The sequence below is a fragment of the Herpailurus yagouaroundi genome, unplaced genomic scaffold, assembly GCF_014898765.1.
Source record: "Herpailurus yagouaroundi ecotype Mexico unplaced genomic scaffold, PumYag 162, whole genome shotgun sequence".
NCBI classification, from domain to species: Eukaryota; Metazoa; Chordata; class Mammalia; order Carnivora; family Felidae; genus Herpailurus; species Herpailurus yagouaroundi.
In genome coordinates, this window is record NW_024412403.1 from 2,651,735 (window position 1) to 2,673,738 (window position 22,004).

Consider the following 22,004-nt stretch of genomic DNA (forward strand, 5'->3'; position numbering starts at 1 on the left):
TCACGTACTGGCCTGAGCTGGCCGGATACCTCTTCTACCTACAGAGCTGCCTCCCGGGGGAGTCGCTCAAGGTCCCCGCAAGTGGATGGTAGACCCAGGACTCCAGGAGCCTGTGCTCCAACCACAGCTCCCCACGCTCAGCTTTGACCGTGTCCTGTCTCCAGGCCTTAGTCTCCCCCGTAAAATAAAAGGCTTTGGGCAAATCTGATTCTAGAGCATTAGCTCTGGATGTACTTAGACGCACCAACACACCACCCTTACACCCCAGTAGAAACACACACGCGTGTGCAGAGGACGCCATAGGTGTACGTGTACGTGTAGAATAGTTGTGAGGCCTCGCTGAGCACCATCCACCTGGAAGGGTTCTTGAACTTAGCCTCTGAGCATCTGGGCAACGGCACATCTCCGGTTTTCGACACAGGGTCCCCGCCATGAGCGAAGGCAGTGCAGTGGTTTGCCCTGTGTCTGTTCTGCAAACAAAGAGCACGCGCATCGTTGCAAGAGTAGGGGCTGAGACGGCTGTGTGGTTCGGGTCATGGCAGTAAACCATCCCCGAGGGTTCGAGTTGGTCTCAAATCACCACACCACTCTGCATCGGCGGCGTGTGGTGCTTGGTGCTGGGTCGGCAGTGCAAGGCGCGGGCTGTCCGGATCGCGAGGGAAGGAAGAGCACACCAGGGTCGCAGGGTGAGCAAGCAGCTTGAAAGCGGCAAGAAGAGGGGCGCCCGGGGGGCTCGGTCGTGACCTCACGGTTCGTGGGTTCGAGCCCCGCGTCGGGCCCTGCGCTGACCGCTCGGAGCCTGGAGCCTGCTGCCGATTCTGGGTCTCCCTCTCTCTCTGCCCCTCCCTCTGCTCTCAAAAATAAATAAACATTGGGGCGCCTGGGTGGCGCAGGCGGTTAAGCGTCCGACTTCAGCTCAGGTCCCGATCTCGCAGGATCTCGCGATCTCGTGGTCCGTGAGTTCGAGCCCCGCGTCGGGCTCTGGGCTGATGACTCAGAGCCTGGAGCCTGTTTCTGATTCTGTGTCTCCCTCTCTCTCTGACTCTCCCCCGTTCATGCTCTGTCTCTCTCTGTCCCAAAAATAAATAAACGTTGGAAAAAAAAATTAAAAAAAAAAAAAATAAATAAATAAACATTAAAAAGAAGTGTAAGTGGCAAGAACACCTTAATGCCAGCTGTGTGTGTCCCAATCTCCGTTCCTGAACTAGAAGAATGAAGAGCTTTCCCAACAGGCTCTTGTTCTTGGTAGTGAAGCAATTTGGGGTTGAAATGAAGACCTAACCGAGAGAGAGGAGAGAGAACCCCAAGCAGGCTCCACAGTGTCAGCACAGAGCCTGACGCGGAGCTCAATCCCATGAACGTTGGGATCACGACCCGATCCAAAAATCGAGAGTCTTGAGGCTTAACCAGCTGAGCCACCCAGGTGCCCCTCCCCCCACTTCTAAGAGTTATTGATACATTAGCAATGTCGTGCCTCAGTAAGTCACAAATATTTTCCCCAAGTTGTAATTTGTTTTGAGTCCTAGATTAAAAGCCCTTCTCCAGACCCAGACTGTAGAGAAACTCACCCGTTCCTCTAGAATTTTAATTTTTTAAATGTTTTCTTATGGATTTGGAGAGAAATAGCAAGTGGGGAGGGGCAGAGAGAGAGAGAACCCCAAGCAGGCCCCAGTGCGGGGCTCGAACTCCACGAACCATGAGATCATGATCTGGGCTGAAGTCAAGAGTCGGATGCCGTCTGAGCCACCCAGGCGCCCCTAGAATTCTAGTTTTTTTTCCAGCCCTTGTATGCTGGAGCCACGGCCCTGCTTTTGCAAGGACAGAAAATGTGCATTAATGCCATTTCCGGGCAGCTCCGTTAGGGCCTCCGAGGCACCCCGCCTGGTAATGACGGATTAGTGACACCAACGATTGTGTCCAGTGCACAAGTGACATCAGTTATCTGTTCCTCTATCTCTAGGCTAACGTGCGTCTGCTCCCTCGTGAGCCGGCTGGCTGGATCTGTGCCGGCACCGGGTTCTGGGAGCACTCCGAGACCGGGTGCTGCGGGGTGTGCTCCGAGCTGGGGAGGCTCTGCCAGGGCAGAAGCAGGGCATGCACGGTGCACTGACCTGTTCAGCCCGAGCGGGGGCGCGGGGTCAGGCCTTGGGAAGAGTGACATTCGCCGAGAAAATCCCGGGTGGAGGAGAGGAGCCTCAGCTGAGGGCAGTGGGGGGGGGGGGGAAGGTGCCCCCCTGCTGGCCCGGGGAGAGGGTGCTTGGTCCCACCCGGGGAGCATGAGGACTGGGGTCTGACTCCCAGCGGTGGGACCGGTCCCTGTAGCAGCCTTCTCGGTCCTGGAGAAACACAACACTCGGGGGTGAGTGGAAGAGGAGTGCTTAGTAAGGGCCCCCCTGCCCCGCTCCTGTATGCGCACTCGCTCGCTCTCTCGCTCTCAAAAAAAAAGCGGGGCAAAGGATGAAAAATTCTATAGTGAAATGGGCAAAGACCTGAACAGCCACGACAATCTGTAACACGTCCACACAATGAGAAGAGCAGAGTGAAACCACGTTGGGTGCCGGTCTCTGTCCTGCCCCACAGGCAAACGTCCCGATGCGGGCCGGGAATGCAAACAGGTACAAGCCCTTCACAGACACCCGGGTGACCTCTCGGGACTACACGGCACGCGCCCTTCTCGCTGGCGCTCCCCCGCACGTTGGTCTGTGAGCCCAGATTACTGGTGCGGATATTTCGGTCATTCACTTCCCCGACCTGGCCACGGGCACGGAGTCCCCAGTGGCTGGCACCGGGCAGGCAGTTGACAAAGTGACCAGATAACGCAGGAGGCTGTACTTCTTCTCTAACTCGGGGCTTTCTCGGCTCACCTCTGCAGGGCCTGGGACTGGGCCCCCCTCGCCTGTCCGTCCCGACCTGCCCTGGCCTCTGCCGTAACGGCTCTGCTCCAGCGTCTGACCCAGTGGGGCCCACACCTGCCCGAGGCCAGGCAGCACACCTCAAAAACCCAGGGGTGCCCGCCCCTGTGGGGTGAACTTCGACCAATTGGAGAAGACGGGAGAGATGCCCCCGCTTGACCACCTGGCCAGCTAGGTCACACGCTGCCATGCATCTTCTCCCTGCCTTGTCCCTTTTCCTGTTCTTACCGGCCCCTTGAGAGGGCACCCCCCCCCCCCCCCCCCCCGTACCACTTAGTGCAAGGGTGGGGCCCGGGCTCCCTTCCAGGAACTCGGCCTGAGGGAGCCCCGGCCGGTGTGGTCTCCAGGGTGGGGCCTGCACCTGAGGCCAGGCTTCCCGCCCTCCCCAGGGGACGTCTGCGGCAGGAATCCTCCTGATGGTTGAGGTTCAAGGCCGTGTGTGTCCTCCGCTGGACATCTCATGCGGAGTGTCAGAGAGGGAAAGGTGACCGTGTCGGGACTCACTGGGCTTCACCCCCATCCCCATCACAGGAGGCTGTGGGTTGAATAATGCCCCCAGGGATATCCCTGGCCCAGTGCCCGGAGCCTGTGGATGTTATCTCACAGGGCAAGGGGACTTGTCAGATGTGATGAAGCTAAGGGTCTTGAGCTGGAGAGGTGATTCCGGACTCTCTGGGGCCCCAATGTCATCCCAGGGTCCTCAGAAGAAGAGGCAGGGGTCGGGGTCAGACTGAAGCCACACCACGGCTGTGAAGTCATGAGGGCCCCTCTAAAGTCTGGAAGAGGCTGGGCACATTCTCCCTGGAACCTTCCAGAGGACCCAGCCCCGCCCACCTATTTTTGTACAAGTCTGATCTCCAGAGTCGCTTTAAGTCGCTGCATTTGTGGAAGCGTGCCACAGCGGCCACAAAGGGTCGTCCACCAGGAGGGCCTTGCGGGCCAGCTAAGGGGCACAGGAGTCAGCAGGGGGGTGGAGAGGCGGAGTTCAAGGTGTTCCAGACATGAAGCAGATCCCTCGTTCTCCCCCACCCTTCTCCTGCTTTTCCTTCCAGGGCAAGGGGCCTGGCATTCTGGAGACTGCCTGGGGAGCTACTCACAAAGGTGTGGGTGAATCACAGCACGGGAGCACAGTACCTGCCCGGCCTGTAGGACCGGCTGTCACCACCCAGGTGTGAAGGGATTGAAACCCAGGAGCAGTGACATTCATCAGGGATGAGGCCGGTCCTTGGACTCTAGCGGGGCTGGGGGCGGGGCCTGAGAAAGGGAACCCACCCTCCTGGGAGTCCTGCCCGCAGGAGGAGCTTAGAGGCCAGCCCCCAGGGCACAGAACAGAGTGGGTGGGACAAGGGGACCTGGGCCACCGAGGGTGGGTTGGGCAATCTCTTTCCCTTAAGACATACCTGTTTACGGCCTCAGCTCCCATGCTTTTCAGCAGTCAGCACTGCTGGGCTGGCTGGCTGGTGGCAGGGGCTTCGGGTACCAGGGGATAATTAACGGGGGGTTCCTGAGGCGGGAGGAATCATTGCACTTCAACACCATGGCCAGAAAAAGATTTATTTACGGATAATCATAAGTCAGTAGGACCAGCACACAGACACGGCCTCTACAGCGCCGACAGGGACTTTACAAACACGTGCACAGGACGGAGGGCTGGAGACCCCAGCACTGGAGAAACCACCCCCTGGCCCTCCCCCGCAGCCGGGCCCCAGGGGCAACGTGCTCCGACCCGAGGGGGTCACACAGCCTCCACAGTCCGAGGTAATTTCCAGGAAGGCCCAGGCCAGCACCCGCTGGGCTCTGAGTCAGCACCTCAACCCTCCTGTCCGCCCAGTCGTGCAGTCATTGGCTGGAATCCCAACTAAAATTCGACATCAGAAAGTACGCAGCTATGAAGCCAAAAGCACTCAAAACATCCACACACTCTTCATCTTGGAGCCTACACGTTGTACGTTAGGAATTCACTTTCAGTTCCCCAAACAGGAACATCTGTGCTACCCGTCAGGACAACAGGCCCACACGCTTTGCGGGGCGCACCAAGGCACCTTTCGCTCCCCACCTGTGCTCTTTGGGATGTCCTGAAGGCCGCTGCCAAGCCCGCCAATTCTCCCTTTCTGCCCCTCTCCCCCGCCCCGCCGCACTCACCCCCTCATGCCGGGAGCCGAGTCCCGCACGAGAAACGAAATGTAGTGGCTCTCTGAAGCCAGAGGCCCTGTCCCACAGCTCGGAACAGTGTGGGGGTGGGGTGCGCCCCGCTCCCTCCCCAGACCGCCGGGCTCCGCGGAGCAGACAGAGGGTGGTAGGCCCTCCTCACCGTCAGCCCCATTCTGCTGCACCCTTGCCATCCGGCTCCCCAGGACACCTGCAGGGCAACGAGGGACGGCCGGGGCAGGGAGTGGTCAGGGGCTTCAGGAAGTCTCTTCCCACCAGAATGGGCTTCCGGAGGCAGAAGGTGGAAACTTGCCCACCGTGGTGTGGGGGCTGCCCCACCCAGGGCTCATCTGCAGCCAGGGTACAGCGACCGAACCAAGTGGCCTGCTCTGAGCACAGGGCTCTGCTCTTCGGGGACAGCAGGAAAGCTTCTAGAACAGCTGTTTACTCTGCCAGAATTTAAAGAGAAAATTCTAGGAAGAACTTTCCATTCATACAAAGCTTGGAAATATTCTCGAAGTCAGAACTAAAGTTAACTCGTTAAACTCCGCCTTAAGCAAAGGAACATGTGGTTGGTGGTGTCTGTGAGCACGACCTCTTAAGACAGGCAGGAATGTGGTTTGTTAAGACCCTGTGCTTTGGTCAGAGTCTCCCCTCAGTAAGACAGGAAACGTCCTGCACCGAGAATCACCTGCAGAAGTCCACGGGGAGACTCATGCACCAGAAGCCCGGGATTTTAGGAACCTGGCCACCATGGGGCAGCACTGAGGCCAGCCTGGGACACAGACCCCGAGGCCCAGTGCCTGTCACTAGCACTAGAGCCCCGTGCACTACGCCACGGGGTGGCGATGTGTGCAAGCTCCAGGCTGGGGCCTGCCCCGCCCCCTGCCGGCAGAGGGTGGAAGTGCAGGGCTGGATTCTGCAACCTGTGGGGGGGGGGGGGCGGGGGGGGGGGGGGGGCGGGGGCTCTATAAACAAGCACTCAAGGTTCTTGACACTTTTCACCCTCAAAGGCCCCCCGACCACCCGACCGCCCCTGCCACAAAGCGACTGCAGCACACACACACACGCACACACACACACACACACACGCAGCACCAGCTCCCTGGCCGCATGTGTGCACTTGGGTCACTGTGCTTTGAGGGTCCAGCCTGAGCAGCACCCTCGGGGCAGAAATGAAGTGGGAGGTCTCCTGGGCTCCCAGAGCTGCCCTCCCAGGGATGGGGGTCCTTCTGAGTGCCCACCCGGCACAGGCACCTAACGTGTTCCCTCTGAGCACACGGGACCCGGCTCTGAAGGAAGTCCTAATGTAAACAGTTCACGGAGTGGCGGGATGAGAGAAATCACCTGCAGCCGGTCGGCGGGAGCTGGTGCGGAATGAACACGGGTGGGTTGGTGGCCACGCCCCTCTGGGGGCAGAGTGGCGTCTGGGGGCCCCACGGCTCCCGTGAGACTCAGACAGCCAGGACCCCACTCGCAGCATCCTGGCCTGCACACTCGCCCCTCTGCCCACTCACACTTCCTTCCCCGCCTTCCAGCCCCGGCAGGTGCTAGGGTGGGGGGTTCCTACAGAAACCCTGTCCCATGGGGACATGTGCACGGAGACCGCAGCAACCTGCTGGGGGGCAGAGAAGGAAGATCGAGATTCTGGCTGTTCTGGTGCCGGAATCCAGAGTGCTCACAGGTGCCTGCGATTCAGGCAGACGCAGCCCCGATGCCCTGGGGCAGGTGGTCCCATCCAAGGGCAGGAGGGATAAAGGAGGGGGCGTGCTCACAGCGCAGGTCCAACAGCTAGAACGCTGTCACCTCCTTTACTGTACATTTCAACTAGCAGCGAACGTGAGGTCCAGCAAGGAGGGAATGGCAGTCAGGAGGGGCCTTGGGACACCCAGTGAGGCCAGGGCCCCGCCCGCCTGGCCCTGCCCCACCTGCCTGCTCCCCAGAGGCAAAGATTCACCCTTCGGGGGCTCCATCACACAGCATTACTTTCCTGGACGGTGAAGGCGGGGAGGAGGGGGATTCTGCATCGACACGGGGACTCGGGCATCATGTTGCTGGCGGGGCGCCCTGGCCTCCGTTCTGAACACGAAAAGCACGCCAAACCAGGCTCAGTCCATTGTAAAGGCAGACGACATTTAAAAAATTGGTTCCGACAAGGTCAAGAACAGCACAACAAAGCATCATTGTTACCATCGCTGACATACATTGAAAAATAACGCAGATTACCACGATGACCTTAGCAAGACTTGGCAATGATTCGAAAATGGTTTTAAAAAAAGAGTAGTTTGTAATTCATCTTTAAGGCCTACAGAAGCTTTGAAAAACCATATTGAAATCTGTACTCTGGTAATAAGCAGGCGACTTAGGACTGATACACTTCTCATTTTAAAATATGTAATTATTACTTTGCATGTTACTAAACTATGGGAAGTAAAAACAAAGATTTACTCTAATTTGGACCCAACCTATGTAAAAAAAAAAAAAAAGAAAGAAAGAAAGAAAGAAAGAAAAACCCGCGGCTAGTGACCACGGCTGACCTCTGGGTGGGAAATTCTAAGCACAGACAAGCCAGGGCCTGCGTGTCTGCGCAGGACCCCGCCCAGGATGGCAGTGGGCTCAGCAGCAGCACGTGGCCAGCGCAGCTCGCTGGGAGAAGCTGCTGCGGTTTCTACGGGAGCCCCGCGCCCTGCAGGGGCTCTTGGGATGCCGGGGTCCCGCTGCTGGGGGCAGAGGGCTCAAGACCCCACCACTCCCAGCGGTCGGGGCTTCTCGGTCGGAGGAACTTGGGATGAGAACGTCCGAGATCCAGCCAGAAAGCTCACAGTTTCACAGGAAGTTTAGGGGCGGAATAACTATCGTTCTATGTACAGTTGGGGGAACTAAAAGCATCAAGTGTAACACGAAGCCTGAGCCCCTGAAATAAAACTTAAAGAACAGAGGATCGGCGTCTGCAGTGTTCCCAAGGCCATGGTACACACAGAGTAAGCCCCTACGCCCTACACGGTATCCTCACGGTGGGCTTTCCACCATCTCGTTGCAGAGAGATCCCATGGCCCGTGCACGGGCTGCCGGGTGCTAACGCACGAGAGCAGACACTCAGGACGTGGACAGACTGGGAAGAAAGAAGGGCAGGCGGAACGGCACGGACGCTGGTATTTCCTTGTTTCGGGGAGTTTGCAACAGAGTGAACACCGCCCTACCCGGGAGGTGGCAGTGGATCCTGGGGACACTGGCCCTGCTGCAGAGGAGAGCGCGCGCTGCAGGAGAGGACCCGCCTGTGGGGCGGGGAGGGGGCCCCCCCACTCTGCAGGCTCTGTCCCTTCCCGGCCGCAGGCTCCTGGGGGAGGCAGACCTCTGCCCTCCCCCAGGCGGCGCGGAGAGGGGCACCCTCGCTGGCAGCCACGCCTGGGGGTGCCCCGGGCAGCAGACGCCTGGCCTGGTGTCGCAGCCCGAGGCGTCTGAGAGCTGCTAGCCCGGCGCTCTGCCCCGGCCCCTCCCCCGATCTGCCAACACCCTCTCCTCGGAGAAGGGGCTCAAGCTGCGGCTGCCTTTCAGGGGGCCTCACGCACCCCGGCTTCCGGTGGCACGGAAGGCAGGACTGAGCGGGCAGGGGCGAGCGCACAGGGTGACTGGCTCGAGGGGTTAAATATGCCAATGGTATCCACGGCCCTCTACCCGTCTCTGCACAACCACGTGGCACGAGGCATCTGTCGCCAGCCAAGGGTGGCAAGCGCGCAGACGTAACCCGGCGTGCCATAGACCAGGTGAGGTTTCCGGCAGGAACACAAGGGGCCAGTCTCGCCACGGGCTGTTCCAGCCTCGGGAGCCCTTCCTCTTCCCCGGTGCGCGTCCGGGCCAGCTGGTCTCGACCTGTTCCCGCAGTGACGCAGTCCCCGGCGACCTACCCCACAGCTAGGTGACAAACGAGACTTCTCAAGCAGGAACAAAGGGGGTCGGGTCACAACGACAACAGAGGCATTTGGCAGGATTCGCCCAGACGCAGATGGTTAAAACCCAACTCTTCCTCAGGGACGCACAGACTCCAGGACTCTCCCCGGCCCTCGCCCGCCAGGGATGGGACGCCGCCGGGGGGCCCACGGGGAGCGGGGTTCCCGGGAGGCCCAGGAGCCCTGGGGGACAGGGAGCTGGGTTCCCAGAATTACAGATTTCTGTGATCGCTTTGTGACTTTTAAAAAGCACGACCAGCACGTTTTCACAATTAAGACCGGTTGAGGCTGGACACTCACGAAAGAAAAAAATATCAAGTTTCGGTCACGGCTCTAAGGCAGATGCTACGTTTTCACAGGGACGACGATGGAGACACCGACACGCTGTGCGTTGGGAGGTGGCACGCGGGCCCTCACAGCACCGCGGCCTGGACCACGATCTCCGGGTTCTCGATGTCCTTCTTGCTCTGGACCATCCTCAGCTCCAGCTGCGACGGGCTGGGCTTCAGTCCTCCCCCTGCCTGGGCTGCAAGACGAAGCGTGGGTGACAGGGACAGACCAGAAGGCACTCCGGCTTCGTGCCCCCTTCCCTCGCCTGAGCCCTGACGGTCCGTGTCCCCTCTGGGGCTCCCGTGTGGGGCACGAGCTCCGCAGGCTAGCGGAGGCGGAGGGAGCCTCGGGACCCCGCCGTCGGCTCCCTCCCTCCCCCTGCCCCCTCCGCTGGTGGGCTCGGGGGCCCAGCCAGGAGGTACCTTTTGCACATGCGATGGTCCGCTGCAGAACGTGATGCATGGCCGACAAGGTCTTCTCACAGGCCACCTGCAGGGCGGGAGATGCGCACACGTGGTCGGTGCTGCCGAGGGCCCGGATGGGATTCTCCGTTCACCCAGACCCTGCCTCCGCCCCGAGAGAGCAGGGCGCTGGCTTTACCGTCACATGCTCCCCATCAACCTTCCCTGGAGAGCTGAGCAGATGCCTGCGTGCTAAAACTAACCACCTTCCTCCAGACCGTGCCCTCTAGGGGAGGGCTGGGCTCTAGCACTCCTCGGTACTGTCTGCCGTGCAGTAGACGCTTAATAGGTGTTTCTGGAAGGAATTAGTTATAAAGAGTCTTCGTCAAAAATGACTCCTACCCCAAAGTTGGCCAAGGTCACCGCTTACTGGCACCTCAAAGTCAAAGACCCGGGGCTTAGCAGGAGCCGGGGAAGCGAGTGGAACCCCCTCCCGCCCGACCCGGGGACGTGGCGAACCCGGTTTGGCCTCAGGTGGCCCAGCAGCAAGGTCTCCACTGCGCACCAGATGGCCAAGGTGCCCTGTACCAGATGAAGATCCCACGGCTGCCAACGGCAACAGCAGGTCTGTGCTCCCCCGGTCCCTGGGGGGCAGGGGGGGCAGGCAAGGACACAGCAGGTCTGTGCTCCCCCTGGTCCCTGGGGGGGGGGCAGGTAGGAGGGGCAGGTCCAGCCCTGCGTCTCACAGACAAGCTAACTGATGGGATGGGAGGGGCGTGCCAGCCTCCAGCGGGTAGAGGCAGCTTTAGGGGCATCCACTTCCAGATCCCGACCCAGGGCTCCTCCTTCCCTCGGTGGACCCAGCACAGACGGGGGCGTGGCTCCTCTCTAACCACCCTGCACGGCTGCCCTTCCCGAGCACGTTCTAGAGACGGGAGGCAGGCCCTGACGGCCACCAAGTAAGCGGAGAAGGAAATAACAGAGGGGCCGGGGACAGCCTCGTGCACAGCTGTCCACTTGCGTGGTTCCAACAACGTTGAAGGAGGCCACGGCACGATCTGACGTCACGAAGGAACTTTCCCGCACGCCGTGCAGAACGCAGCCATCACTCCGGAGCTTAACCACGGGGGCACGCGGCCCCCGCCACCCCACACCCCCATTGACAGAATCGGTAGCAAGGTATCTGCTCGCCCAGCAGAGCCCGCACACAATGGCTTTATCTCCGTACAAACGCATCTGTGGACGTTTACACACAAAGCAAGGGATGGGGGAGGGACGGACAGACGCGCAGACAGTGCCTGACAAGAGCTGAGCCCCTCTGCAAGTCTGACTTCGGAGCCCTGTCCCTCACGCCCCCGAGGGGGCTCCCAGCCTCTGAGTCTCTCGACTCACCGGGGCGATGACATCTTAGGACCAACTTTCACCGGGCTGCTCTCTGGGAGACGTTCCTAGTTCCGGACCTACCGAGGCTGCGGTAACCCCTCCCAGGCTCCGCCTTCCCGGGGCTCACACCTGCTCCGCGGCCCGACAGGCCGACTCCAGCGTGTGGTACACGGGTGGCCCGTTTGAGCCCCCGCAGAACCCAGGTGGTCCCCGATGGGGGCAGGGCGGGGGCGCATCCTGCTGACCTTGAGATTGTTGGGGTGCTTGTGTGTCCATGCCAGGAGCATGGCGGCAAAGAGGTCCCCGGTGCCCACGAAGACCGCGTCGACCTTGTGCATCTCCATCCGGATGCGTTCCGTCACCACAGAGCCATCGGGGTTCCCTGGAGGAGAGCACAGCCGATGGGCCCCGAGACCCTGGGCCAGCAGAGAACGAGCCCCTCGTCTGGGAGCCAGCCTGCCCCCCTCCCCGCTCCTCCTCCCCCGCACGGTGGCAGGGAGGGCTGGTGTCGCCTGTCACAAGGGAGGGAGTAGACGCCAGAACCCCTAGCAGGATGGCCCGGGGAGAGAAGAACCGCACAGCTGGGCGTGAGGGACCAGCACGTGTGACCGGGTGCGGAGTAACAAGGGCACCGGTAGCCGTGGGGGCCGTGAGCTTATGGGAGCGCACAGGGGCATGCGCGGGGTACACGGCTATGCACAGGGGCACATGGGTATGCATGTACGAGGGTACGTAGGTGTGCACGTAGGTGTGTGCATGGGTTTGTGCACAGGGGCATGCTCTCTCGAAGACACAGAGGGAGTGGTGAGAGAGCTCCGTGCTCTCTGGCGCAGCGGGTGGGACCCCAGCCTCCTGTGTCATTTCAGCACCCCGCAGAAAACACCAACCCAGGCGGTATTTACGTGAACCGACAGTCGACAGGTGAGGCCGCACAGGCGCCCCCGGCTCTGTGGGAGGGGACGGTGTGGACGCCTGGTCCCCCAAGCCCCGGGCCCTAGCCGGGCCATCCACGTGACCCTGAGCCTGTAAGACAGACGCTCTCCTCGAGCCGACGGCATGTCATGGGTACCGAGAGCTCGCCGCTCGGTGACCGCGGGGAGGCCTCCCACACCTCGACTCACAGAACCCTCTCTCGGTTTCTGTTCTCAGTGTGTTTAGGGGGTGACAGGAGTTCGGGACACCGACCGCCTGCTGAGTGAGGCCCGAATTCTCTTCCCCACGGAGCCTAAAGCCAGGGAGGCCTCCAGGAACCCGCGGCGAAGAGGCAGGAGGGAGCCAGGGTCGCAGGACTTACGGATCCTCTGGCTCCCCAGCGCGATCAGGTAGTCGCTGCCCCTCGGGGAGGGCAGGTCAGAGCTGGTGATGACCACCGTGTCGGGGCCCATGGCGTGCAGCACGTCCATCACCTGCCGGAGCACAGGACTGCGTCAGCCACGCCGCAGACCCCTGCGCCAGGGCTCCCAGCAGCCCGAGCAGTCGGGTCCGACCGGCGGGAGGACGCCCTTCTACGGGGTCTGACTTGACGGAGTGGACACCGGAGGCCGAGAACACGAGGAGTGGCGCCCGGGTCCCGCCTGCCCCCCGCCAGCCCGGGCGTGCCGAGTGGCAGCTTTGGCCGCTTAGAGCCACCACCCCGATTCCCTCCCACGAGCACACCTGCCGGGCCCCACACTCTTCCTGTGCCCACATTCCAGAGGAAGGCGTCAACCAGGCCCCAGACGGGCTGTCCTTTCTCATCTGGCTCCAGGGCGGCAAAACCAGGCCCACCATCAGGCTGTCACGTCCTGTCCACTCTGGGAAGCCACTTGTTCCCTCACTTGTTCGTTCAGTGAAGCTCTCCCTCTGTGTGCCCAGCAACACGCTGGCGGCTGGAGGCTCCCCGGCCTCCCACGACACACACGTTGGGACAGAACACCCGCTGGGCAAACCGGGGGCTCGGGAGAGCACCAGCTACACCGGAGAGGGGTGCTCCTCTCGCCTCCGTGGGGGCGACGCCAGCTAAGCCCCTCGGGCCTCCCGCCCCGCACGGCTCACGGTGGGAAGCTGGGAAGGCTCTCGTCTGGACCCCGAAGCGTGCGTAGGCGTTCAGGGCGTCTGATCTTGGCCCAGTGTGGACCCCGAGTCAGGCTCCCCGGCCCAGGAGAAGCCTCCCGAGTCCCAGCACGTGGCTACGTCCCCCCCTCGTCAGCCTGGGGCCTGTGGGCTGGGGAGAAGACAGGCCAGGGGGGTCACGTGACGAGGAACAAGCTTTCTTGTTCAAGTGGCTTTTCCTTCCCTCCTTGTGAAAGGGCCTCAGAGCCGGGCTGGTGACCGTGCGGCAGGCACCTTCCGCTCCAGAGTCTGGGGCAGGCTGTGGGAATCGTGTCCCTGCCACACACGTGGAGCGTGTCTCCTACCCGGCCCCCACCCTGCACGAGGCACCACACAGGCACACACCGGGAATGCCCTGCAGTCCTCGGAGCACGCGGACGCACAGCAGAGGAGGGTCACCTGTGGCCCCAGACCACCTGCTCTCCTGTCCCGGTGTCACCTGACTCTGAGGCCCCCGGGTACTGTCCCATCTCAGAGCGAGACCCTCAGAGCAGAGAGGAGGGCATCCTCCTCCCCTTGCCACAGTGAGCCCTCTGCACGTTGGGGAAACAGAGGCCCCACAGCCCCTCGGGCCCGGGTGTGGCCAGGACTAGACCTGGCGCTCGGGTTTGTTTCCTGGATGATGGAGAGAGCATGCGCGCCTGATGAGGCCCCGTCACGACGGGGCGAGGGCCCTGGTGTGCGGTACCCGGGTCTGCTGCTGGGACACGTGGCCCAGGACTCCATGTGAGAGGTTAGACGACAGGCAGGCAACAAGTTCTACAGGGGAAAGTTGAAGAGCTTTGGAGAGGAAACCTTGCCTACCTCACTTCCAGCCGTCCCTCCCGTCGGCGGGCCCTGTGGCTTCCAGACGTGCCCAGCCAACCCCCAAAGGTGTGAGCCAGCTCCTGGCCATAAACCTCTTCATGCACGCATGCACGCACACAGGCGTTTGCACACGTGTGCCCAGACACGCACACCACCCCACATATGGGCACACGCGCACTCCCTCTCGCTGGTGTCGGACGGACCCTGACTGGCCATTTCTGATCCCTGTTTCTCTGACCGTGCATGGGCTGGGGTGGTGGTGAGCGCGTCTGGAGGGCTGGCCCCTGCTGCCCGTGGAGGCCGGCCCCTGCCTCTCCGCAGACACACAGGTCACGGGTGCGCGGGAGAGCCGCACCCGGCAAGCTGGATTCACGGTACCTGGCACACAGCAAGCACTCACTAAATGCCGTGACCGCCACGGGCTGAACTGTGTCCCCCCGAGACGGACGCTGGAACCCTAAGCCCAGAACCTCCGAGCGTTTCTGACTTCCTCGAAAGGAAACACGGTCCGTGCAGATTCGAGCTGAGACGAGGTCACTAGCGTGGGCCTGGGTCCTATCTGCCTGGCGCCCTTAGCAAGAAAGACGAGGACACAGACACACCGCGGGGGCCCCTTGAAGACACAGGCAAAGGCTGGTGACGGGTCTACAAACCCAGGGGCGCCAAGGATGGCCAGTGGCTGCCAGAAGCTGGGAGGCTGGCAAGCAATGGGTGCCTCCCTGCAGGTTTTGGCCCGAAGACAGTCCCACCGACACCCCGATCTTGGCCTTCCGGCCCCCAGAACCGGACAGAACGCACTTGTGTTGTTGTCAGCCACCCGGTCTGTGGCACTTTGTCACGGACGCCCCGGGAAGCTCCCACGGGGACAGCCGCTGTGCGCAGAGCAGGCGGGGGGTTACGCGGACCCAGACAAGCACTGTGGCTGCAGCTGCCCGACCCAGTGGCTAAGACAGAATCTACAGCACGTCCCTCAGGCCCCACCGGGCGGCTGGCTGGGAGCCGGGGTGCTGCCCACCTGGGGTGCCCATCTCCCCTCCCCGAGGGCATGTGGCTGTCCCCTCCCCACCACGAGCGGTGCACCTGTCCCACGCCAGGCCTTGGAAGGTCTCCTTACCACTAACGCTTCTTCTTGACTGTGGATCTTTCTGCCGCTCAGTAACCTGGAAGGCAGATGAAGCGCGGGTGAGACCTTGCTTCTCTGGGTCCTGCTGGAAACATCCCCGGAGCTCCGGTGGCTCCGGGGACCCCCTCCCATCCCCACAGGAACTCACTCAGTGTCTGCTGGCCCCGTGATGCCCCCAAGGACCAGTCAGGGGTAACATTTAATAGCAGCAAGGGACAGCAGCACACAGCCCCACTTAGTGGCCAGTGAGGGTGACCGACATCCACGTGGGTTTTGGAGCTCCAGGTGGCCGCCTGCATCAGGTGGCGTGGGATCCCCATCCCATGGCCGGTGTCACCCACGTATGCCCTCAGCCCCTCCCCTTTCTGTCCCCAAAGGCTTGTGCTGCTCGGGGAAAACGGCTGGGGGTCAGCACGACCACAGCAAGTCAGGGTGAAAATAACCACCCCCACCGTCATCGGGCCAGGGCACCGGGTTGGCCCCCCACTCAGAATGGCCTGCCCCCCACCCCCTGAGGCAGGACTTTGGGAGGAGGGCCTCAGTGGCCTGACCGGCTCCGGAACAGCCCTCCCCATGGGGAGATCTGAAAGCTTCCGTGGTTGCAAGTTACTTACTCAGCCTCGAACTGGTTGGGGGTTATGATGTCTGCTACCGGCACAACCTTCTCTTTGTAAACCGGAAGGAGGTCCTCCGGAACGTACTAGAGGGCGACAGGGACACAGGCTGACGCGTACAGCAGAGGGAACGAGGCCAGCGAGCGTTTGCTGAGAGCCCCGCGGTCCAGGCTGGAGACCCGGAGCCCCGCCGTGAGCCCCACCGCGGGTACGAGACACTGGTGCCCTGCGGCCAGGCCGGCACGCGCTCACCCGAAGGCCCCGGGGTCCTGGGGTAGGGCCGGGGCCAGCGCCCTCCGTGCCCCACACGCCAAGCTCCCCTGCTGGCCACGGGGTGACTCCTACCAGCGGACTGACGGCACCCTGCCCTACACTAGTCGGGGGGGTAAGCTATGGCCCGTCTGCTAAGACACGGCTAAGGGGGAAACAGGAAAGAAAGAACATTTGTGACACACAGAAACTACAGGAAATTCAGATTTCAGGGTCCGTGTGTAGGATTTTATTAGGAAACAGCCGTGTCTGTTTGTCTGCAAACTGTGACTACTTTTTTCTTGAGATTTTATTTTATTTATTTATTTTTTCAATATATGAAGTTTATTGTCAAATTGGTTTCCATACAACACCCAGTGCTCATCCCAAAAGGTGCCCTCCTCAATACCCATCACCCACCCTCCCCTCCCTCCCACCCCCAAGGTTTTATTTTTAAGTCATCTCTGCACCCAGCATGGGGCTCGAACACACAACCCTGAGATCGAGAGTCGCAGGCTCCACCAGGAGCCTGAACCAGGAGACGTATGGCCCCAAACGTCTACTCTCTGGCCCTTTACAGAAAACCTCGTCTGCCGACCCCGCTTCCCGGCAAGGATGATGTGCACCCCCAGAGCGGTGTCTCGCCCAGCGAGACGTGTGCACTTGGATTAACGTGCCTGAAATCACTAACCATGGAGCCTTCGCCGTTCCATTTGTCGCCCATCACGGGGTCGCACACTGCGGAGGCAGAAAGGGCATCTGTTAGCACAGGGTGAGGCTCCCGAGAGGAGGATGCTTAATGTTTATTTCTGTTAAATTTCGCGTGTGCGACCGATCCTCGTTTCCTGGATTCCACATTTGTGGTCCGAGGCCAACTACTGTGATCGATTTCTGACAATCGTTTGTTTGCGCCTTTCTCGAGAGTGTGGCACAGAACAGCATCCCCTTTCCCTCTGGCCCCCACACAAGCACGTTCCCTTCCCACGACGGTCCACGTGCCGTGTGGGACCTGCCATGAGGCCAGCTGAGGGTGGGGACCGGTGCGGACACCTGGGAGGCCCGCGCCTCAGGGAAGGCCCCCGAGTCTGCGCGGCTGAGGCAGCAAGGACGCACCGGTACCGCAGGGGCCCCCGAACCCAGCTACCGTTCGCGACGGGGGGACCCACACGTCAGGACACTGGGGTTCCCGCCAGGATGGAAGAAGTGTCACACGTGGTCGGACCCTGCAGAGACCTGAATGTGCACGTCTGAGTCCCAGAGGGGAAAGAGTAACCAAACCGTCCCACGTGTGTCTTGCCCGGAGAGGCCTCTGTGTGGGACACGCTCAGGGCTGGCGCTGCAGCCCCGGGGGGTGGGACGGACAGGCGGACAGGCCCGGCGTGCGCCTCAGCTCTGTCCCAGCTGGGTGTCCACCATCACCTCACCCCCGCCCCTCACTGGCCAGGCGCCGCCCACGACATGCACATCCACCCCATCCTCTCAGGGGTCAAGTGTGGCCACCCAGCCCCCCCCCCCCCCAACACACTGCACACACGGGCACACGTGGACACGGATGACAGCACGTATATAACCCGCTTCTCTGCCAGGGTCACCGTGAAGACGTTCTGACCCCTTCCCAGAGCTCTGAGCTTTCGGACCAGGAGAGGCAGAACATGAAGGAGGGGCGTCCGGGAGGAAGGAGGTCGAGCCCCCGCTCCCCGGGTCAACCCCACCGGACAAGGTGGCGCCCCAGCGTGCACGCGGGAAAGCCCGGCACCTACCGTACACGAGCCCCGAGTTCTGCCGCTTCAGCTCCCGCACGATGTCCACCACCGAGGCCAGGAAGGACTTGTCTCTCGTGTAGGCTGTGGGGGGGGGGGGGGGGAACGCACGGGCCACCCTCATCAGAAGGCTCCCATCCTGGCCACGGCCCAAGGAGAAAAAGCACCACCAAAACCACCTGCTGCAGGGGCGCCCGGGGGGGGGGGGGGCTCGGTTGGCTAAGTGTCCGACTCCTGATCTCAACTCAGGTCGTGACCTTGCCGTCGTGGGATGGAGCCCCACGTGAGGCTCCACACAGAGCAGAGAGCCTGCTTGGGATTGATTCTCTCTCTGCCCCTCCCTCGCTCACAAGCAAGCGCACGCTCTCTCTCAAATAAACTTAAAAAACAAACGAAAAATCCCCATTCTGCTCTTGAGAAAGGCAGGCAGTTCTCAGATCCTGTGACCAGGGTTAAGACAAAGTGTCCTCAATATCTATAGTCCCTGAGGGGACACTATGCATTTCCCAAAAGTAAAGTCAAGTTTTATTTTATTTTTTTTAGAATCCTTTTTTTTTTTTTTTTGAGAAAGAGTGCATACACATGCACAAGTGGGGCAGAGAGAGAGACAGAGAGAATCCCACACTCAGTATGGAGCCCGATGAGGGGTCTCAATCCCACAAACCATGAGATCATGACCTGAGCCAAAATCAAGAGTCAGATGCTCAACTGACTGAGTCACCCAGGTGCCCCATCAAGTTTTAAACGAAGGGAAAAAGCCATGAGTGATAGGTGTACAAAGAACATTTTCTTTTGTCTTTTCCATTTTACTTAGAAAAATCGTTTTTAATGTTTATTTATTTTTGAGAAACACAGAGTGTGAGCGGGCGAGGGGCAGAGAGAGAGGGAGACATGGAATCCGAAGCAGGCTCCAGGTTCCGAGCTGTCAGCACAGAGCCCGACGCGGGGCCCGAACTCACGAACCGTGAGATCACAACCTGAGTCGAAGTCAGATGCTCAACCGATTGAGCCACCCGGACGCCTCTTTTCCGTTTTCACTAGTAAGTACATTCACTTCTAACTACGTATATAAATGCAAATAAATATTTTTACCGTTACGGTGACTCACGAACCAACGTGCCAAGTGGCAGCAAGTTGCTTACCTGGGTGTTTTCACTGCCAACCCCCCACGTATCCTCTGACCCTACACGGGTCCCAGAAGCCCAACACGGTTCATCTGAGACAGCACCATGGGCCCTGGGCATCCAAGGCCACGCGACTGGGGCACGGCCGTCATCAGGGCACCACCAAGTTCTCGGCGGCACAGCCCATCTGTCCTCAAAGGAGGCAGGGGCCAGGGTGGAGCCCGGGGGCGGGGGGGGGGGGGTCCCTCCCCAAGCCCAAGCCCCACCGGATCGAGGCCCACGGGTCCAGCACCCAGCTCCCCCGGACACTTACCCGTGAGCACATAGTCATATTTATTCACGTTGTTCAGCTTCAGGCCTTCGTACAGCTCCTGGAGTTCATTGGAGTTCAGCACTTGACCTTTCCAGTGTGGGTAGCCTGGGGGGAGAGCAGGACAGTCGGGGCCTCGACACCAGGGCACACACGTGAAACACGGCCTTCCCCGACGGCCGGCCGCGGCCCAGACACTCGCTCACTGGCCCTCGATGGTGCCGTGCTTTGGTGGGTCCCCCGGACACCGTGCACCTCAAAGCCCCCCACAAACACCGCCGGCTCTCGTGCTGCCCCAGCTCCAGGCCCCCTCCCGCTGCCAGCCCCTCCGGAGTCAACCCAATGCAGCGAGGCCGGTCAGCTTTCCACGCTGGCCTGAGCAGCCTGTGTCGAGTGGACACGCAGACACGCGCACAGCTGCGCACCTTCTCCTGGGGGCGCCCCCGCCCCAGGTCATGGCGGCTGGCTCCGCCAGCCCCCACTGTGCGTGTTTCCCCCATCCGGGCCGCGTCGCGTCCTCCCAACCCAGCCCTACAAGACTGAGGCGGCCACCAAGGCCAGCCCCAGGTCAAGGCGTGACCAAGAGCCAAACGTGAAGTAGGAGGAGGCTCCGACGCGGGCTCTCGGCCCTAACGGGTGCCCCAGGTGAAGTCCTCGCTCCAGGCTCGTGAGCAGGCAGGACTGCCGGCCTCCTAGGGGACCGTCCCGCCATGCAGGAGGACCCCTGCCCACCGTGGGCCCCCCTGCAGCTGACCCATGAAAACCTGGTCCTGGCGGCTCTGGACTGTGATCCTGATGCCCCGCTTCTCCCCAAAGGCCTTTACCCTGGGCTGTGTTAGCTCTTTGTGCTGAGTCCTGGGAGGTCCCCTGGCACACGGGGGTCCATCCCTAAGCCCTAGGAATGAGCCTCCGACCCCTTGGGCTCCAAAGCATCCCTCCCCCAAAGCACACCCACCTTTTGTGGGTCTCCACGCTTCCCATCCCCAGTGGGGTCTCTGACGTTAGCGGCACCCACACCCCTGGCGGCTTGTCTGAAATGCAGATTCTCAGGCCCTGCCCAGCCCGTGAGTCACAGTGTTTGGGGGCGGGCCCGGCACTCGGTTTCAGCAAGGCCTCAGGAGGTTCTTACGCACACATGCATCTGAGAGGCACAGACCCAGGACAGGGGGCCCACAAACGAGGGCCCGTGGGCCACGTCTGGCCTGCTGCACGCCTCTGCACAACCAGGTTTTGCATTTTTATTTTTATTTTTTTTTAATTTTTTTTTTAACGTTTATTCATTTTTGAGACAGAGAGAAACAGAGCATGAATGGGGGAAGGTCAGAGAGAGAGGGAGACACAGAATCTGAAACAGGCTCCAGGCTCCAAGCGGTCAGCACAGAGCCCGACGCGGGGCTCGAACTCACGGACTGCGAGATCGTGACCTGAGCCGAAGTCGGACGCCCAACCGACTGAGCCGCCCAGGCGCCCCGGTTTTGCATTTTTAAATGGTTGGGGCAAAGAGAGGAGTGATACATTATGACCTGTGAAAATTGCATGAAATCCCATTTTCCGTGTCCACGAAGGAAGCTGAAGTTTTGCCGAAGCTCAGCCGCGCCCAGCCCTGCACATGTGGTCCCTCGCGGCTCTCACGCTACAAGGGCGGCGAGGCTGCAAAGCCTCCATTATTCACTATCTGCCCGTAACAGGGTAAGTGTGCCAGCCCTGCTCACCCAGGACGGGGGGGGGGGGGGGTGGTCTGTGGCCTCCATGTTAAGAGTCATCTCTGAGTCGAACCATAACGAGCTCTGTTGAAGAAAAACAGGCCCGAAATGGGGTGTCTTCCATTAACGCCCCACGTCAGTACACCAAGACCTAATACCTAACTGCACCTTCCACCCTGGAGTGGAGCCTTTAGCCGGCCAGCGTGGAATTTCCTGGCCAATGTTGGGAAACTTACCGATGGACCCGTTCTGTTCCCCTCGGAAGGGCAACCTTGCCCAAACCCAAGGCATTCGCTGCTGATAAATTCCTCTCTCTCTTTTTTTTAACGCTCTCTCTCTGTCTTTAAAAGCCTTTTTTTCTCCTTCAGCTTGGCAGAGCCCCCTCTACTTTCCAGATGGGATGCCGCCCAATTCACGAGTCATTTAACAAAACCAAGTAGGCCTTCCAGTGTACTCAGTTGAATTTCGTTTTTTTAACAGATCCCGCGTCACACCCACCAGAACGGTTAGGATGAAAAAAGCAGACGCGTCAGACGACACGTGCTGATGAGCATGCGAAGAAAGGGGAGCCCTCCCACCCCGCTGGCAGGGACAGGACGGCGCAGCCACCGTGGAAAACAGACTGGTGGCCGTTCACGCGGTCAGAGTTACTCTCCGATCGAGCGATTGTGCCTCTGGGGGTATCTATCTGGGAAAAACGGGGAAATGGTCCCCAGAAGTACGTGCAGACGGATGCTCACAGCCTCAACCTTCGTGACAGCCACGACTCACAAACCCTCGTCCATCAGTGAACGGACGCACGAGCGAGGCGTGGTGTATCCCTACGCCAGCCTTAAAGCGGGGCACGGACACCTGTCGCCGCACGGACGAGCCTGGAGAACGCGAACAGTCACCTACCCCAGGGTTCTGCGTGTAGGAAACCTCCAGAAGGGGCACATCCACACACAGAAAGTGGGACAGCGGTCCAGCCGCCAGGAGGAGGGGGCAAGGGTGAGGGACAGGTACGGCTCCCGCTGGAGCGGTGCAAACCTCTGGGAGCGTGCTTGTATTCAGCGAGCGATACACGTAAATAGGTGACCTGATTCCACGGCACATAAATACC

At 60.7% G+C, this 22,004-nt stretch overlaps 1 protein-coding gene across 1 annotated transcript in view; it reads right to left on the bottom strand.

The window, feature by feature from the left end:
• Window positions 1–4,450: 4,450 nt before the first annotated feature.
• Window positions 4,451–22,004, bottom strand: part of PDXK (pyridoxal kinase) — a 31,517-nt gene continuing 13,963 nt past the window's right edge. The window contains exons 3-11 of the mRNA XM_040483798.1: window positions 19,203–19,307; window positions 17,766–17,849; window positions 16,697–16,743; window positions 15,757–15,842; window positions 15,134–15,179; window positions 12,416–12,527; window positions 11,367–11,503; window positions 9,760–9,826; window positions 4,451–9,533 (exon numbers count right to left, since the gene is read on the bottom strand). Of these exons, the coding sequence (XP_040339732.1) occupies window positions 9,421–9,533; window positions 9,760–9,826; window positions 11,367–11,503; window positions 12,416–12,527; window positions 15,134–15,179; window positions 15,757–15,842; window positions 16,697–16,743; window positions 17,766–17,849; window positions 19,203–19,307 (797 nt within the window). The 3' untranslated portion in view covers window positions 4,451–9,420. The remainder of the gene's footprint in view (window positions 9,534–9,759; window positions 9,827–11,366; window positions 11,504–12,415; window positions 12,528–15,133; window positions 15,180–15,756; window positions 15,843–16,696; window positions 16,744–17,765; window positions 17,850–19,202; window positions 19,308–22,004) is intronic.